General features: G+C 37.1%; 1 protein-coding gene across 1 annotated transcript in view; it reads right to left on the bottom strand.

The window, feature by feature from the left end:
- Window positions 1–3251: 3251 nt before the first annotated feature.
- The window catches only part of Tmx4 (thioredoxin-related transmembrane protein 4), a 42965-nt gene continuing 26076 nt past the window's right edge, over window positions 3252–20140 (bottom strand). The window contains exons 6-8 of the mRNA XM_013010919.1: window positions 14033–14134; window positions 8524–8587; window positions 3252–7437 (exon numbers count right to left, since the gene is read on the bottom strand). Coding sequence (XP_012866373.1) covers window positions 7073–7437; window positions 8524–8587; window positions 14033–14134 — 531 coding nt within the window. The 3' untranslated portion in view covers window positions 3252–7072. The remainder of the gene's footprint in view (window positions 7438–8523; window positions 8588–14032; window positions 14135–20140) is intronic.

Raw genomic sequence — 20140 nt, 5'->3', positions numbered from 1 at the left:
GGGGAAGACTTCATAAGGAATTCCTACAGCAGAATGTCTTCCAGAGGTGGTGGGATGAATGCAGTTTTGGCAGATCACATGGTCAGTGCAGATGAGTGAGCAAGCTAATATTTGTAACATCATAATTCCAGAGCAAAAGAGCCACATGAGCTAACAAAGCCGACAAATCTAAGAGTAAAAAAGATGGATTAAAAAAAAAAGATGGATTTTAATGACTTGAGGACTATTTAATGAAGCTCACACCAGAGGCCCTGAGCAGAGAGAGAACTGATAATAATGCAGAAATCTTATTGAAGTCTTATTCAATGTGCAGTATGTTTAAAGGAAATACTGCAGATGAATGATTAAACTAACCTGTGCAGGATAGATGGACTTCAGATAGTTTTATACTCACATCTTCATGTTTGTTATTTCAAGAAGTTAGGTAGATAAAACCGTAATGTCTGATGAATAACTGGTGTTTTAATTTTGAATTTTTAGGTCATCTTAAGTTGGAATTTACCCATGCGTGTTGTTAGTCCAGGTTGGGGGATCTTTTCAGTTTTGCCTACTTCTGCCAATGCATCTTTACTCACCCTACTGCTATTAGCCCTCCATGAGAACTTTGGGGTTATGTTTTTTTGGCCTTAAGACAGTAAAACTAGTATAAATATAAGCAAGTTTTATAAGGCCAGATTCATGTTTATGGTTTCTTAAGACATCTATTATTTGTTACTCAAAGACAAGGCTCAATGTGCTGGTGAGCAGGTTTTTTTTTTTTTAATTTTCCAGGTTTGTAGAATTTTTCTTTTAAATCATTTTCCCATCTATGCAGCCAAAACCTTGTATCCTCTTCCTACATGGGCCCTCAAAATATATTCTCTGTCTCCTGAGGGCAGGGGCATTCTACCACAACCCCACAACCAAGACTACTACCACCACCACCACCACCACACAAATTCTAGTACCAGCTCGTGCTAGTCTCATAGTTTATAGCCTCTCTGAATTTTTCTTATTCTTTTAAATTCAACTCTGCTTTTACAATGACATTCGTTATATCTTAGTAAAGATTTCCAGTTTATATGATGGGTCTTGAAAATCTGTTTTAACTTACCATTTTTCAAGGAAGTTTTTTTTTTTTTTTTGGGTCCGGTCCTGGGGCCTGAACTCTGGGCCTGGGTGCTGTCCCTCAGCTCTTCAGCTCAAGGCTAGCGCTCTACCACTTGAGCCACAGTGCCACTTCCGGCTTTTTTCTTTTTGCTTATGTGATGCTGAGGAATCGAACCCAGGGCCTCAGGCATGTGAGGCAAGCGCTCTACCACTGAGCCACCTTCCCAGCCCCTCAAGGAAGTTTTTGAAATGCTGGCGTTAAACTCACGCCTCTTAAGAGACATCAGTAGCGTATTAAGTCACTTATTAAAAATTTCATGAGGATAAGGGGTTAAATATGATCAAAGTACATTGTATGAGAAATGTTACAACAAAACCCATTCTTTTTTATTCTAAGAAAAATGTATAGCACTTTTTGAAATAATATAGAATCTGGAATGGTGCACATGCCTGAAATCCCAGCACTCAAGAGGCTAAGGCAGGATAATTGTTTCTAGCCAGCCTGGGTTACATGCATAATGATACCCTGCCTCAGATACAAAAATAATAAAAAAGCATAATATACATCAAGGTCTCTCTTGATTTAGATGGGACCCTAAACTACTACTTTGTTTGCATTTTGTGAATGACACTGTTTTCTCAGACTGGACACAATGTGCGAGTTGGTTATTGAGGTAATTACTTGAAAAATGTGTGTCTGATTCACAGGACAAGGGGCATACCTTTCTGCTACAACACATGAACAAGCCTGCAGTCTGAAAGAAAATGGCAATACCATTCATATATATTAATATATTCGTATACATTTTTATTACCTGCTTTATGCTACTTAAAAAGATGTGTTAGAGGCTAATTCCTACTTTCCCAGAGTCCATAGAAAAAAGTTCTGAAGGAAGACCAATGGACTTGGTGCCATATTATAATAATATGCCTGTCTATAGCTGGCTGTCATCGGTGGAGTGGTCACAGATATAAAAAGTTGTGTAATAAACTCTAAAGTATTGTTATTAGCCTAAATAATTAAAATGGCCACCTAGGACCTACATATTTTTCATTTATTAAAGCTATTCATGAGGATTATAAAGTTATTAGAGTCTGCAGAGCAATCTAATGGGGTTGATAGGTCTGTAACTTTGTGAACCTAGCAGTTTGTCCTTTTATGTCACCAATGTTTTCTGGATCTACCATGTGCTCCCTGCTCAAGTAGAAAAATCTTCACTAGGCAATAAATTCCAATGTTTTTTTCACAGCATAAGACTTCCCAAAGGATAATCATTGCTTAATCAAATGTCTACTAACCACAATCTCATTTAGGAAGACTATGGAGTCCATAACCTGTTGATTAGACATTGAATACTGAGATGGAAGAAAAAGATTATGCAAAGATTAAAAAGAAGGCCTGTAATCCTAGCTACTTGGGAGGAAGAGATCAGTCAGGGAACAAAAGTTCTTGAGACCCCCTCAGTCAATGGCTGGGTGCAAGCACAATGGTTAGAGTGATGTGTGTCTGTCAGTCTAGCAACAAAAATAAATAGGAAAAGCAGTATCAAAACCTAAGCTGATAAGGGCATAAAGCAAGACCCTATTTTGAAATTAACCAACACAAAAAAGAGCTGGTAGAATGAATGAAGTGGTATGGTGTCACTTTAAAAGCATAAGGCTGAGTTCAAACATAGTACTATCTCTGTACCCACCCACCCATCTCCCCCCCCCCCAAAAAAAAGAAAGAAATGTCAATAAGCAACTCTATATCCACAATTCCCCCTCACCTTTAACCAGAAAGATAAAAACCATCACCCACGCAGCATCTGAGAACACTTACGGGAGTCACCTCAGTTCTTTGCATTTCCACTGCTATGGCAGGGAAGAAGTATGACATAGAATGCAGTCTTCTGAAAGTTCTAGCACACTAGGCCAGTTTAGGAGTAACTGCACCATCATTTAGTGTCTGCTCCAGCTGTGTCATCCTCAGCCTTCAAGACAGAGCAAGGCATGGGAAGCAAGTGTGGAGTTACTACATATTAAGCTGTGATGGGGAGGAACCCTTGAATCTCTGGACTTGTCCTTGAGCAGCTAAACAGCATATGGTTGAGGTTCTACACCAAGTCATGAGAGTGAGAAGTAAAGAATGACTAGATAGGGAATAAACACAGAGATAAAACATTTCTTAACAAAGTAATATTTTAGCAGCCTAAGCAAACAGTTTTTGTGAAAATACATTATTTTGTTTTTACTTAGTCATAACTATCATTGTTTTGATGCAAATAGAAATTTACAGTAAAAGAAAATCATATAAGATACAGGATTATGTAGAATTCTATGGTCACATAACAATGACTCAACTTCTCACTTTAATGGCTACATATCTATTTGAGAAAACAAGGAACACATCAATAAAGAGAAAAAATAAATACACAAGTAAATAATCAAAACATTTACAAGGCATAAAGAGGACAAACCCACAATGCTGCAGTACAAACAACCAGTGTCTTGAGTATAAAAACTGCATTTCCACGAAGCTGGCTGGTAACAAATACAATTAAATGACATTGGAAACAGGACAAAGACACAGGAGTCACACACATATTTATTTACAGCAGTACAGTCTACATAAACCTCCATGAGAATAACCATCTGAAGCCACCTCTGGGCTGAGGGTTTCAAACACCCTTCAATTGCACCTCCTGTTTTTGGAAAGCTGTCCACAGAACTGCTCCAACAGGTGCAATCAAACTGATGACTCTATACTTGGACTGGCTATAATTTTTTCAAGAGGATCAAGATATAAGACACTATACAGAAAGAACTGCCATGTTGGCACAAAAGATTTACACAAACACTTTGTAATCCACTGGTGTTCTTGACAGGACAGGCCACCGTCCATATTTAACATTGGCAGAAATCATGCTCTGCAGCACTGAGGTGAATGGCAGAAACCCTTCTGATGTCTATCACTAAAAGCAGTAGTTCCCCCTTCCTTTCAGACTTCAAATTGACTTTCATTGCAGCCTTTCCATTTTATTTCAGACTCTTTTATGTTCCCATCCTATAAAGCAACAAGCCAGCTCCATTCCCAAAGGATTTGCTAATAAAAAGTCACATGGTAACTATTCCTTACCTACAGTTCTATCCTCTACCCTACGGTGTTACAGGGCACAATTTTGCAGACTTACAGACATCTAAACACCTTGCAACACCACAGATTACCAACAAATGTTTTTGGCCATAAGAAGTCAAAGTGTAGCTTTCTCAACTGTCAAAAGCCAACCTGGCTAAAGGCTGTTTACTTTATACTAGAGTATTTACGTAACAAGACAGGGATCTTACATACAAGATGAAACTGTACGGACATGCCAAGCAATGTGAATGGCATGTGAATTGAATAGGTCCTATCATTCCCTATTCAGTTATTATACTTCAAAGGGAAATAGTGTGTTGCTTCATTATGACATTTCTAGTCAAGTTGGCTTGGATCAGCAGACCAAACACAGAATGTAAAACAAAAGAAATCACACAGATAACTAGAAGTTTCAAATACTCCTTCTAAACAATCACAAGGCACCTTATTTCAAATACCTACACATAAAAGTGCTGGGCATCTCCAGTCCACAATCTTCTTCACCTAATTTTAATGTATATAAAATTGCATCTGTAATTAAATAGCTGATAATGCAAAAGAGGGATTCGTGATTGAAAAATCAGGTAAAAATTAGTTTTATTAGAATATTAATCTAGTTTTAAATTATTATAGATTGACTTTTTCTTTTCATTTTACACTAATTATTGAAAATAAACTTAAAGGTTTTGAGAGGACAGAAATTAAATGTATACATAACTGGCCTTTTATTACTGGAAACCTCATCAGTAAAAATGATTCCTATAGATACTTTTACTGTATGTTCTTCTCCAAGATAATTTTTGAACCACATTTCATTTTTTTTAAGTTTTGCTGAGCAAAATAATACATTTTCTTATTTTACAATTAGGTACCAATGGGGTCCAATTGGAAACTGGTTTTGTATGTATAAAAAGCCAGTGTTGAATAATTTCCTTGTGCCTTCCCCTGTAGTCAAAAATAGCACTGAAAAAAAATATTTCAACTTGATGGGGAGGTTCATTATAAAGAAAAGCCAAACTATGAAATTTTTCTTACTCCATAACTCTGAACTTGAATTTACTATTCTTTGAAAACTTTGTTTCACTGATTTCAAGAGAAGTTAATTCAGTGACCAGAAGGCAGACATAACCCAGTTCTGAGCCAGTAGTTTCTTGGATCAGAGAGGTGGAAATGCTACCCTCTGAACCATGACACTAATCAGCCAGGTAGAAACATGGCAATAGGGGCAGGGGATAAGCACATGTTAAGGATTTTTCCATCCATCAATGTGCTCAAATTTGAGGTCACACTGCTGTCTGAAGAACACAATGACCAGCAACTCTTAACAAACTACCATACACCAAGAAAAGACTGCTGGAAACTAGTTGGAAAGATGAAAAATAGCCTCTTCTCAAAACAGACTATCAGACTAAAAACCTCCTTTGTGTAAGGCTGACAGGAGCCTTATTCAACTGCAGGAGGGCAGAGTGTCAGAACCTCCCCCAACATGCTTCGGTTAGTACAGGGAAAGAGTTACCTAAACATTATATATTCCTTTATAAAAACGACAGAAACTTCCTGAATTTCATAAACCTTTACTCATTATTTTGCCTGGACCTTAGGGGCCTAAGACTGACTTTAAGCATCTTTCATATGCCTAGAATCTAATTTTATGAATTTATTCTAAGACATAAATCAGGTAAGAGAGGAGATAGATGGATTATTTTTAAAGAAACTGGGCTCTCTGGGAATTTGTGGTGGATTGAACAGTGAGACCTTTACAAAGATACGATTCTCTAGAAGAGTAAAGAAGACGGAAACAAAATCAAATCTTTTACCTCCTGATACTGACTTTCATTAATTTCTTCACCAATCACACATCATGGAAAGAAAATCGGAAATGGCTTTTCAGTTGTTATTAAAGTGGTTCAAGAGTCAGAGAACCCTTGAGATGGAAAGAAAACAACATAACATTCAAGTTTTCTGCATAGGACTTTATACTCATGCAAGACTTAGAGCACTTCCGCTTTAAAAAAAAAAAAGAAAGAAAGGAAAAGAAAAAAGAACCTATTACATGTTGGGCAAAAGTGGTTTTTTAAAATCTGTTGTGTAAAATCCCTACTTCCTTTTGAATTTCCAAAGACTCCAACTTTCCATTGGAGAAGCTTGGCAGTCATAGTCTCACAGGCTGTGGTTAATGATTATCTAAACCTTTAAGTCGGAATATGTGTGGTGGATGCAGACCTGGCTGCAGAGTGCTTAGGATGAATGGGGAAGGGCGGAGTATCTGCAGGTCTATGGCAGAAAAACTGGGTAAATTAAAGGCAAGAAGTAAAAGATAACAAAGGAGAGTTAGAGAGCTGACTTCTCAACACCCTAGTAATTTTGTTGATAAATTATATCCCAGACCCTCTCAAATTTTGTCTCCAAAAATGTGTCTATGTGCTGTACGGTACCTGGTGCTTCTTACAGTGTGACAAAACAATAAATATGTAACATGTGAAAAGGAAGTAAAACAGGGTGTGCTGAGAAGAGAGAGCTTTTCTATCATTTTATGGAGCCTGCAGCCTTATCTCTAGAAGGTGCTAATGAGGGCAGTGGGTGGCTTCTCTAGATGACTCTCCAGCTCCAAATAAATGAACTTGATCCCATCCTATGTCCACAACTAGATTCTAAAAGCATCTTGTTTTTCGGTCTCTTGATTGTCATTCTTGATTCTTAACATAAACAGGCTTACAGCCCATGCATCTACATGATTGGAGGTCACCTTTTCAGAGAGAGAGGCTTGCTGATTCAGGAAAAACTAAGGATTTGGTTTAAACTGAAAACCAGAGGGAAGCTGAAATATTCTTTTGGTCTGTGTCCTTGGAAAGAGTACCATTTAACCTATGGCTCCTTTTTAGCCTGCTGACTCTTGCGCTGCCTCAGTGAGTCTTCAGCCAGCTCTGTGCTAGCGGGGCGGGGCTGCTCAGGGATATCTTCGCCAGGTTTGTCAGGTTCACCCTCTTTCACAGTCATACTGCCCTCCTTCTTGGGACCCTGGCCACTGACATCATCCTTCTCCTCATCCACACCACCACCTGGGTTGTCCTCTTCCTCCTCATCCTCATCCTCATCGCCAAGCTCTTCTTTTTCTTCCTCATCATCCACAAGGCTGTCCTTGTTTTCTTCTTCATTTGAGTCATCTTTATCCTCCTCTGCATCCTGCAGCTGTTCAACCCCGTGAGCCTCCTCTGACCTCTGGTCCTGATCTGTGGAGAGAAGACAGAAAAGCATCCTCTAAATAAATGATTGCAACTGGAGAAAATGAGTTTTCAGCACCTTGAAGCTTTCAGAACATAAAGGACAGATCCTCGGCTAGGCTTCCGAGCTCCATGCAGGGTTTCTCCATTCTCTCCTGACCACATTTACTTTCACAGATCACATAGTCATGGAGAGCAAACATTTCCTCATCCTTTACGTTTATTACCTTGTAGCAAGTTTAGTGACCCCAGTGGTCATAGAGACTGGTTCAATAATGCAACAGAAACTAAATCTGTTGGGATCTTCCCCAAAGAGTTTAGGAACAGAGTCAGGAAGAAAAGCGTTCCTCTTTCTGTGGAGTTGGCTAAACTGATAAAAGGTGAGTTAGGGCTGTTGAATGAACCCCTGGAAATAGAAACCTAGCATCATTTAGGCTGGCTTAAAGCCAGAATACTCTTGAAGTTTTCAGTTATATAAGCTAATAAATTTTCATCTTTTTCCCTAAGATGCTTTATGCTGGGTTTCTGTTACATTTAAGAATTTTAAGGCATATACACAGTGTTCAACTATCTATGAAAATTTTAAAGTCTAAAAATTTTCATGAAGTAAAAAGAGATATGAGAAACTTCCAATAAGTTTTAGTAAATAGAAATTAATATGCTGCCTCAAAACTAGTAAGGAATAGACTTTCAAATCCAGGGTTACTTAGTCCCAGAAAACAATATCAAGTATAGCACATTATAAGGATTTGGAGAGACTTCTTCTAAAGGATTTGGCGTAATGATACACCACAGAGACCCAACAGATGTGAGTTCTCCTGTCCCACTTCTCATCATTCCAACTCAAAAGAGGAAAGGGCAAAAACTAAAGGGAAAATAAAATTGCCAATATTTAATATTCTCTAATTTAGAGGAGGGAATATAATTTTATTCAGACCTGGAGAGCACATTTTACAGAACTGCTAATGATGACAATATGGTTACCAGGTAAATCAAAGGGAAAACCTACGATTCATAACAGCACAAAAGTGAATTCTAAGCCGTAAAACAATCCCAAAGTCCAAAAATATTCTACCCATGTGAGAATATACTTACCAGAATGTTCAGATGAATTCCTTGGAAGTGGCACATAGAAACATTCTGATATTATTACCAAGACCTGAGGGAAGAAGAACAATTTTGCAGTGAGAAGACAGGGCATTTACCGAAGGGCCTCAAAATTAGGCCTTCCTTCTATAACCTGACATTCTTAGACAAATAATTAGCAGCCTGTTGAAAGTCTTCAAAAAGACAAGGTTATAATTAGAAATTTCCTACTTTCAGAATGTGACACAATACAGGAAACACTATTAATTTAGAATAAGCACCGCAAAATCAAAAGTCCACAGGGATCTCACTATAAATAGATAAATTAAACCAGCATAAGAAAACAGACACTGTCAGCCAAGTCTAAAATGGTCTCTGAAAACACTGTTTTTGGAAAACAAAACTACTCTGCAGTAGAACTACCTCACACTAATAATGAGCCCTTAATTGAATGAAAGAAAATTTCAAAGTTTGGAATCATAAGAATATTTTAAGAACTGTCTCAGGGACAAACTGTGAGCAAAGTCTTCAGTGATCTTAACTAAATTCTAGGCAGTGGTTGATTATCTTCACCTCTGACACTGATGGATGTATTAGTTATCTACTACTATAATAAACACGCCTTTTCCTTAAGAACCACAGCAGTCCATGTTCCATGACCAGGGACCAGCATGGGCCATGCTGATGAAACTGACAGCTTGTGTCCTACAGGGCAGTCAGCCAGAGCCACAAGTAAGCTGAAACCAATCTTTCCAACTGACTTTTCCACTCCCCTCCCTCCTCTACAGCACCGAAATACAAATAGCTCCAACACTGGAAACAGCTACACTTTTAGAAAGCACATTTCTTCTTGTATCTAACTAACAGCTGGACTATGATTTTTCTTTAAATAATTGACCAGTCTTAAAAAATAGTAATAGTACTACATATACCAGCAGTGTTTTTCCTGATGCTCTAAAATTTTAAATAAGTCAAAGCCAGAGGTTTTTTAAATTCAATTTTAAAAATATCACATGAATAGCCCACCTTATGGTCAAGATTGTTACAATGAATATATTCATTTAACACTGTATTTGGTATTTGATTCATTAAGTTTGAAGAAACTTGCTAATATCTGAGAAGTATAGAAAAGAGGACAAATGAGAAGTTTAATTATAAAACAATGATGAAACATAAGTCTAATACAATGAATACATTTTGATACCTGATATACAAAGAAATGACAATCAATTATGGGGTGGAAAATGATCAGGAATGCCTATAGAAGGAGGAGGCACTAAGGCCCTGGGCCTTAATAGGAGAGGATGGGCAATACTCACTGCCTGACAGCTGCTCTAAATTACACCATCTAAGACTCCTGATACTCATGCATCCAGAAAAAGCCCCAAATGCCCAGCTGAGAAGACCCACAGGTGAGGCAAAGAGATGCAGAAAGTACATGAAGGCTGGAGAACAAAAAATACCAAGTCATTAAGTTCAACAGAAAGAAAAATGTTTATGTCTGGAAGGACTGAGGGGAAAAGTTTTATATTTCAAATGTGATTTTTATGTGTTTACTAGCTATTCACAAGGCGTAATGTCTTTTATGTCTGTGTTTCCACCAGACAGAGAAAAATTTTGATGTTGGCATATTGCAACTGAAAGAAGAAACACCTTCCAGTAACAAGAAATATAAGCATTTTCCACAAAGTCTCACGGATGACAGACCTGGGCCGTCTATAGGCCTGAGATGGTGTTGATTAGGAAAACCTCATAGGAAACTAGTTTCACCTTTTTCCCTTTACTGGTTGTATGACCTTGAACAATTCACTTAGCTGCTTTCTACTTGGACAAGGTCTGTTTTATATCTGATAGTATTCAATTCCATATATGCCTTCTTGTCAGAAGTGGGGAATCCTCTCATTCTTCCATTAGAATTTTTAGTTCACGATCTTTTTTTGGTTGTCATGAAGCATGCCCTTAAAATGGTCCACGTTCTAAGGCACTACAAAATGGTACTGTTTAGAAATAAAGTCCCTAGGGGGACGAAACCCTCTTTTTCATCTTCAGGTTTTGGCTTGCATACAGACAGTGCAGTTAGTCATGTTCCTACACAAGGAGGGCAGACACATTTTTTTAGAGGGTAACAGTCAGGTCTCTAATACTCAATATCTACCTCTGTGGAAGGCCCTGGGTAAGCCATGATTAACAGCATCTAGAAAAATAATTTACCTAAGCACTAAAGTTTGACAACACTTATACATATTAACAGATAAGAAAGAGACTAAAACAAACCTGCCCTTCTATTTTTTCTGTGAGTGAACTATTTAAATTGAAAGACTTTTCCTCAAGCTACCTGGCTTACTGCTTATGTTCCGCATGGCTCCTCTGCTTATCCAAGACTATGCTCCCTTCCAGAAAGTTACTGGGTAATGTAATTGAATATGCATTCAAGATCCTTCCCAGATGGGTGAAAAATGAAAAAGTTATCCTAAAATGAAACCCTTTTTTTAAATATAAAAAATACTGTTTAGCAAAATATTTCAATAATCACTAAGCAGAATCAAGAAAACAAAACTCAAATTATAATAAACCTGTTTTAGCTTCCTATCTTCTAAAATTCAGAAAGTAAGCGTAACAGTCAAGCTTATATGAACCAGTAACTTAATCAAAAACATCTTTATGGAAAACATGTCACTTTCTTGGCTAGGAGGAAAGTTAAACTCCATGAAGATGAACAGGACAAAGGTTGCTGGGGCCAAACTTCACATGATGGCAGGCCTAGGCTCAGATTTCAGCCCATTTTCGGCAAATTTGTCACAGAGAAGACATTGAACCACACATCTAAGACTTTCACTTCTAATCCTGGATGAGAATACAAGTAATTCATGAAACCTGTTGGCTCTAGGACCTCCAGTGAGATCCAATGGAGCACCCAAAAAGCTGCTCCTTTTGAGTACTGGACCAATTCCTAGCCTCTTCTTCTTTGGGAAATTCAATACACAACACTCTCGACTCAGATTTCATTTAGTTTTAACTCAGTTGATAACATAACACCAAGCCCTCTTTACATCCCAACTTCCTAATAGATGTGCCGTTCCCCAAGTCGACTGGACAGGACAAGGCATAGCTGTAACTCTGGGCCACTCAAAGTAGCCTCAAGAGGCTTTGACCAGCTGAAGTCCCCTAGTATGCTATAACATTCTCACCAACATGCTCTAAAACCTAGAAATTAATGAAAATGCCATCCTGAAATAATTTAAAATAAGGTGCGAATGTAGTTGTTAAAATTTATCCATTTTAGAAAAGATAAGCTTAAAGGTAGCCATGAAATTAAAAATGATAAGGCAAATTCTGTACGCAATTGTAGTGAAGGTATTTTGAACAGAGATAGACATTTGCTACTTTCTGGAAATGGAGTAATATATTATATTATTAAAAATTTTATCTTCCAAATTTATCATAAAGCATGAATAGTGCTTTTCATTTGATCATGTGAACAGTCAGAAATCAACTCTTCTTTCTTCAGGCCAAGGCTCTAATAACCTTCCTCAATGGTTATTTCAGTCTGAGTTTCCAAATAAAGCTCATGCAAGATCAAGTTTGATTCTATTTCTTAGACTTCGTCAGTCTCAAAGATAATATTCTAAAACTCTTCTGTTTCACTGGTTTTCAGGCCAAGTTAGGAAATCAGCACAGATGCCCCTCGGTGTCTGAATGGATCAAGAAAACAATGGTATATGTGCACAATGAAATTTTACTCATGCATTTGAAAGAATGATACTGCATCATTTGCAAAGAAATGGAAGAATCTTGAAAAATGTTAAGTGAAATAAGTCAGGCTTAGAGATACAAAGGATGCATTTTTTTCTCATAATGTGGACACTAGTATACATTTATAAATACATAAGTAAACACTTTGGGGTGGTATCCTACTGTATACAAATGCATTAACGAAAATATGGTACTTGCAGCGGAGAACTCAAACTTAAAAGGCTAACTCACAATCCAATAAAAAATCCAATCCAATAACAAAGCACCAGGAAATGAAAATGATAATGAAAACTGAGGAGGGTGGATCAAGAGGATAGCACAGACAAATGAAGAGAGGAAGATTCAATTCATATCCTACAAAATTAAGAAAATTGAGGGAAGGGTTAGGGTTGGGAGAATGAGGTGACATTATTCAAGATGCACTGTATTCATGTAAGGCTTTGTGGAATGGCACTTCTTTGTACAACAATTTAGAGACAATAAAATATTTTAAAAATCAATACTCTTTAAGATGAAAAGAGCTGTCACTGGTTTTCCAAAAGGTTCGTTCTAAGCCTACATTCTCAATGGCTCCGTCTCTGACTCGCTCAGGACCTCATACTAACCACTCCACAAGAGCTTCGCATTATCCTAAAATACACATCTAGAAAAATCTAGCACTAAGCAGCAAGTGGGGAAGCACAGACCATGGCGTTCTATGTCCAAAATCAAATCCACTCAAACCAGCAAAACAGAGCCATGTCAATTAGCAATACAATTAATGAAACAGAATAGGATATACCTGGGAACTAATTCATTGCTTACATCAGAAGCTAAGCATCATTCCCACTTCTGAAGTTTAACAGCCACAGCCAAATATCAACGACACTGTGAGTATCAGGGAAAAATAAAAATAATTCTCTTTACTCTTTGGAGTTGTTTGTTAATCAAGGTGAAACTTACTTAAAAAAAAAAACTCCAATGCTAGAGAGACAAATTCCATTAGATTCTTTGTAATCATTAATTACTTTCACTATAGAATGCTTAGGAGCTACTAATATATAATATAAATGTTTTAAAGAATTTATATTAGATGAGTTTAACATGTAAGCAAAATGATCAAGTGTAATTTAAAAGATAAAAGAATTACTTATCATAAAGAGTAAAACATGACAAACATTTTACATCTGAAATACCTAAAAAATAAAAGGAAAATAAAAGAAAAACAAAAAATAGAATACCTAAAAAGTAAAACATACTGACTAGTCCTGGTTTTCATGTCCAAAAGAGAGAGTGATTTGCTTTGAATAGTATTTATTTCCATGATAATGACTCTCTTTTTTAATAAAAATTGTCTTACAAAATTCACTTCTAGAAAAGTATATTGTATGTATATGCAACCAGTCAAGATCAGAGGTTCCCTTGGAGCACATCAACAAGAAAAAAAAGTCTTCCGCTGCCCTGAGCAGTCCTAACATTCTAAACAAGTAGGCAGTGTGTGAAATCACAGATGATTTGGTTTAGAAACTGTTTATCAATTCAATTTAGGTTTCTATTTCTTCTTCACCACTGTCATATTCTGAATAGCAAGATAATAACGTAATGAATTTTCCATTATATCTCACATCTCCATCAAAAGAAGTGTCAAATAAGCATGTACTATTTAACTGCTTAGATTGCATATAAAAGAATTATTATGTGTTTTTTCTTTCTTGGCTGCCTTTTAATTTTATAAGACACGTACTTTGCTTTGAAGAAAAGAAAAATAATTGGTATTATCTCTTACCAGACCCATGAAAAGGCCGAAAACCAAAGTGGCAAGTACGAAAAAGACATAAGAACACCAAGCAGGAACTCCCAGAGTCACTGTGAAATAGTTGTGAAGATGCTGTAAGAAAAAAAAATGTATTCAGAGACAAAAATATTTGAATTACCTTCTTTAGCTGTAACTGCAATCTATGTAAGTTCCCACAAAAGTTTATATACTCAAGTGATTCTTAATAAACATGTCAAATTTTAGAGCACTGGTAAATAAATGGAAAGTAGTAATTAAAATCATTATCTAATAAAGTTATACTTCCTTAAGAGCTCAGGATCTGAAGATATCTCTGGTAAAACTGCTTTCTAGGACTTTTCCCCATCAGAGTATTTTTTTTGTTTTTGTCTTCCTCATCTAATAATTAAATATACCATAAAGTTTAATCATAACATGTCATCAATTAAAAAAGAAACGTCTTAGATATGCATTTAGCAATTTTGTGCAAAGATAACACAAACCATGTAAAATATGCCCATACTTATGTTTTCCAACTGAACTTATTGCTTTACCCCTAATCATCCTTACTAGTAGTTTACTAAATTTATTATCTGAAACACAATATTAATGAGAAAAATGCTTTCTTGGATAATTTATTATGAGCAAATGAGATTTCATCAGTCTTTTGAGAGAGAGTGTGTGTATATATGTACATATACCATATGGTGTATATATATATATATATATATGTTTTATATATATATATATACATATATATACACCATATGGTATATATATATGTGTGTATATAACTATATCTCTCTATATATCTATATCTATAGATAGATATCTATAGATATAACTATATCTATAACTATAGATATAGATATATATCTACATATATATCTATAGTTATAGATATAGTTATATCTATAGATATCTATCTATAGACATAGATATATATATATATAGAGAGAGAGAGAGATATGCTAAAGCTAGCCATTATAGCTGATATGATGCTTTTTCTGTTGAGAAGGGCCCTTTCAACAGACAATGGCCTGGAATCACTATCCGCTTGATCTCATCCTGCTACATAGCTGGGATGATAGCCATACATCATCTTCCCCAGCTATTGACAGAGGAGGTGGGAGGAGGTGTTTGAGCTGGCTTTGAATGTCAACCCTTCTGATTGCCATCTCTCAAGTAGCTAGGATTACATGTGGGGCCACCAATATCTGAGCTGGCTTTGAACTCAACTCTTAAGAGTATTCACCTTCCAAAGTAGTTAGAATTACAAGTGGGAGCCACCAGCCCCTGGCAAAACTATTTTTGTTTGTATGTCTTGGCAGTATTGGGGTTTGAACTCAGGGTTTCACACTTGCTATGCATTAGAACCACACCTCTAGCCTTAGAGTGTATCATTTCATTCTTACTATCTTCTGACATTCTGTTTGTTGACAAATACTAAAAATGAAAGGGACAACTTAGCTACTAATTACATACATTATTCTAAATAACACAGGACTTATAAGGATGAACCTGATCATTTAATACAAAGCCCACTTTCCCATGAAGTTCCAATCATCTGGTTTAGACCCTTACAGACTCAAAACTTAGCATTAACTAAAGTTCAAGCAATTACTGGATAAAGGATGAAATGGCTCCTTGTTAGATAGCAGCAGCAAGCAAACATAAAAGTTTCTAAGAACTGAAAAAATGGATGCAACTTTTATTTCTTATTTCTAAAAATCTAAATCAGTTTGAGGATTGGTTGTTGGGGGATTTAATTTTTTGAGTTCCAGGTATATTTTAGATATTAGACCCTTGTCTGTTGTATGGCTAGTGAAGATCTTCTCCCAATCTGTGGGCCTTCTACTGATCTTGCTAGCTATGTCCTTTGCCATGCAGAAGCTCTGCAATTTCATGAAATCCCATTTGTCCAATCTTTCTTTGATTTGTTGTGCTTCTGGGTCTCTATTAAGAAAATTTCGGCCTGCGCCAAGGAGACCTAGGGTTTCTCCTTTTCCTTCCTGTAATGTTTTCAGGGTGTCTGTTTTGACTTTGTGGTCTTTTGATCCATTTGGAGTTGATTCTGGTGCAGGGTTGATCTACAGGGAACTAGCTTTAGTTTTCTACAGATGTTTAACCAACTTTGCCAGCACCATTTACTGAAAAGGCTGTCTTTCTTCCATTCTATTTTTTTAGTTCCCTTATTGAAGATGGCTATTGGTCTGTGGGTTCATTTCTGGGTCTTTCTATTCCATTGGTCCTCAGGTCTGTTCATGTGCCAATATCAACCGCCCGATTAATAAGTGGGCTAAATACTTAAAGAGAGACTTCTCTGAAGAGGAAATAGGAATGGCCAATAGATACATGAAGAAATGCTCAACTTCTCTAGCCATAAAAGAAATGTAAATCAAAACAACTTTGAGATTCTACCTCACCCCAGTTAAAATGGCTATAATTAAGAAATCTAGTAACAACAGATGCTGGAGGGTATGTGGCCAAAAGGGAACCCTACTGCATTGTTGGTGGGAATGAAAACTTGTTCAACCACTTTAGAAAGCAGTATGGAGGTTCCTCAAAAAACTACAAATAGAGCTCTCCTATGACCCAGCAATCCCACTTTTAAACATTTACCCAAAGGATCACAAACAAGGCCATACTAAAGGTACCAGCACAACTATGTTTATTGCAGCATTATTCACCATAGCTAAGATATGGAACCAACCCAGATGCCTCTCAGTAAATGAATGAAGAAAATGTGACACACACACACACACACACACACACACACACACACACACACACACACACACACACACACAGGAATTCTATGCCTCCAGTAGGAAATGGAAAGACTTGGAAAAAATTATATTAAGTGAAGTAAGACAGACTCAAAGAAACATAGGTCCCATGGTTTCCCTCATCAGCAATAATTAGTATATGTATAGGACAAGCAGAAGAAGTCAAAAGCTATGTACATATGACCATATAACCTGATGTTAAGCAAAATGGACCACCAGATAGGGACACAGGAGATTTTATCTTTCTTGTTGTTCTTTTTAATGTACTTACAATGTACTGTGTGTAGTTTTTTTTGTTTGTTTGTTTCTTTGTATGTTCTTCCCCCATGGTACAACCCTTGTTGTCACTGTATTTGATTTGTGTATCGTGCATCTTGTATATACATTTTTCTAATTTGGGGAGGGGAAAGGAAATAACAAAATGCTGAAATAAGGATACAGGATGACCCATTGCAACAATGAGATGTACAAGACACTATGCTGAAAATGAACTTTACAACTTCCAGTCAGGGTGGGGGTGAGGGCAGAGTTGGAGAGATGGGGTGGAAAGGGAATGGTAGGGGAAAAACAAAGAAAGGGGTAACAATGTTTGATAGGAAATGGACTCATTACTTTGCTCATATAACTGTCACCTCTCTGAACAGTATCTTTAAAATAAAAAATATATATTAAAAAATCTAAATCACTTTGATTAATTTCATTAGTTCATGTGAAGAAATTAAGTAATATAATTTAGTCTGCCTTAATTCTGAATGAACTAACAAAAATAATGTAAAGTAGTTTAGAATAATCTGACCAATGTAAAGCTTCAGCAACTACTTAAAGACTGCTATGTAAAATCAAAGTATTCGGTGGACATTTGTTATAAATACAGAAAATCAAAACTTTAAACTAGTTGCAGGAAATACAAACAAAAATCTTAACTCATAAATTTGTCATCTTTCCTCTTTGGAGGGTACTGGTCCTCACAGTATGTTCAAGAGAATAATGACTTATGGAGAGCAGCCCAGCATTCTGCCACCCAGCAGGCAAAAAGAGGTATCTACAATATGAAAAGGTAGTTTCCAAATCTTTTCAGTGCAACTCGAAAGATAATGTACAGTTCCTACCCGCGGCAATGATGTGGGCTGAACAATTTCAGGTTTTATTGATGACTCAGCACCATCACCAGGCTTAAATCCAGAAATGTGCCAACAAACTGGGAGATGTTCAGAGCCAATCTGCCTGTGAGTTGTCTCATGGATATGTTCAAGAACATGCTTTATAAATCTGTGACGACTCACATTACTCCAGGTTAAGGTTGAATAAAGTGGTTGGAATAAATGAAGTGAATCTTTGAGATTAATAATGTAGTCCTTTCTGCAAAACATATGACTAAAGCCAGTTTTTGGATTTCAGTAAACTTTATCTTTGTATCACTGCGTTCTGGTTCTAACATTTCCTAGTATTTTAGACACTGCCTTATTTTAATACGCTCTATTTCAATTTTCTTGTATCAACTTCCTCTTTAAATGATTTAAAGAAATTCTGCCATCTTGTGGTCTTTTGGGTAATTTTTCCTAAGGATCTTAATCATATTAAGTTTTCATAAATTTAGAATTAAAGCTTCATTTATTTAACTTCCCAATGGCTTGGAACCTATTATGTTAGGAGATGTAGTATTATGTATCCAAAGTAATAACTGATTAAGAAAGATCTAATTCAGTTTTAGATTTTTGCTTGCTTCTCTTTAGATTTTATTTTATTGTGAAGATGCTGTACAGAGGGGTTACAGTTACATGAGTAAGGCAATGAGTACATTTCTTGTTGAGAATTGCTACCCCTCTCTTGTTGTTCTCCCACTATCCCTTCCCTCCCCCACCTCCCTCACTCCTCCCCTTTCTCCTAAAGTTGTAAAGTTCATTTCCAATATACTGCCTTGTGGGGTTTCAAGGTACTATGTGATATTTTGGTTTCTTTTGTATGTTCTTCCCCCTATGGTATATCCCCTGGTGTCACTGTACTTGATTTTGGTACCCTGCATCTTGTATATACATTTGTCTAATTTGGGGAGGGGACAGGGAATGACCCATTGCCAGTTTCCACTTGTACAAAAATTGATCCTTGTTCAATATCACATGTTCTCAATACAAAGAAGTATCCTATGGTGTTTACTGAAACTACACCACATGTCACTTGACTAAGTTATAACTCTAATTGGGGGACATATATACTTTACTGAGGAAATTAAATTAAAAACTCATTATAATAGAGTAAATGTAAGCACATTCTAATCAGTGCTCAGATTGACTTAAAGAACAGAGCCCAGCCACTCTCAATTAGGAGGCAAAGACTTCTCTCCACAAGAAGGTCAACATTCACTATACAAGTCTGAACTACCAAGACTGAATGAAAGATCACCCCACCCCAGTATACTCAGAGACCCTAGTATACTCAGCCAGCATTGTATGGTTGTCCTCAAAGCAGTACTGGCCCTGTAGGACAGAACTCACTGATATCACAAGATGTTTTCTCTGAGGAGTTCAGTGACAAGAACTTGATCTCTTTCCCTCACTGACCAAAGGTGACCAAAGGCACCAAAATATCTTCCCCATGTGAGAGCAGCGAGGGGGGTCCTCGGCAGTGCCCAAGTTCACACTGCCTTCAAAACTACCTCTCAATACTTCGTAGCGTCTGTGGGTCCAGAAACATGCACACAAGGTGGGCAACAATAGCTTGTGCTTCTTTAAAATACAAGCAAGTTGCCTCTCATCCAGCACTGAGGCCAATTGTGAAGAGAGATAAGAAGAGATGAGAACTTCTGTCTATATTTTCACCAACAGACAAAATCTCAAACCAGAGATTCCTAATCCTGACGATGACCCAGAGACAACAGTGGTGCTTCCTCGGAGTCAGTCTTCTGCGCCTCACTCTCATGATATTTCATCACCGGCAGCATCCTTTACAGGGTTGACATCTTTCATTGAGTTTGTTGCTTTGAGATAGGTGTTCTTGCTGTCTACCCCAGACTGACTCATGTAGCTCAGGCTAGCATTATACTGGCTATCGTTCTGCATCAGCCAAATGCAAATGAAACAAAATCCCCAAATTCACCTCACGGGATTATCTCAACATGGTAATTCTAGGCTCCAGGAGACCAGCTTTTTTTTTTTTTTTTTGCCAGTCATGGACCTCAACTCTGGGCCTGGGCGCTGTCCCTTAGCTCTTCAGCTCAAGGTGAGTGCTCTACTGCTTGAGCACCACTTCTGGCTTTTTCTGTTTATGTGGTGCTGAGGAATCGAACCCAGGGCCTCATGCATGCAAGGCAAGCACTCTACCACTGAGCCACCTT

The sequence above is a fragment of the Dipodomys ordii genome, unplaced genomic scaffold (assembly GCF_000151885.1).
Source record: "Dipodomys ordii isolate 6190 unplaced genomic scaffold, Dord_2.0 Scaffold13, whole genome shotgun sequence".
In the NCBI taxonomy this organism is placed as follows: Eukaryota; Metazoa; Chordata; class Mammalia; order Rodentia; family Heteromyidae; genus Dipodomys; species Dipodomys ordii.
The sequence above is the reverse complement of the archived record's forward strand: the minus strand, read 5'-3'. Positions and strand labels throughout refer to the sequence as shown.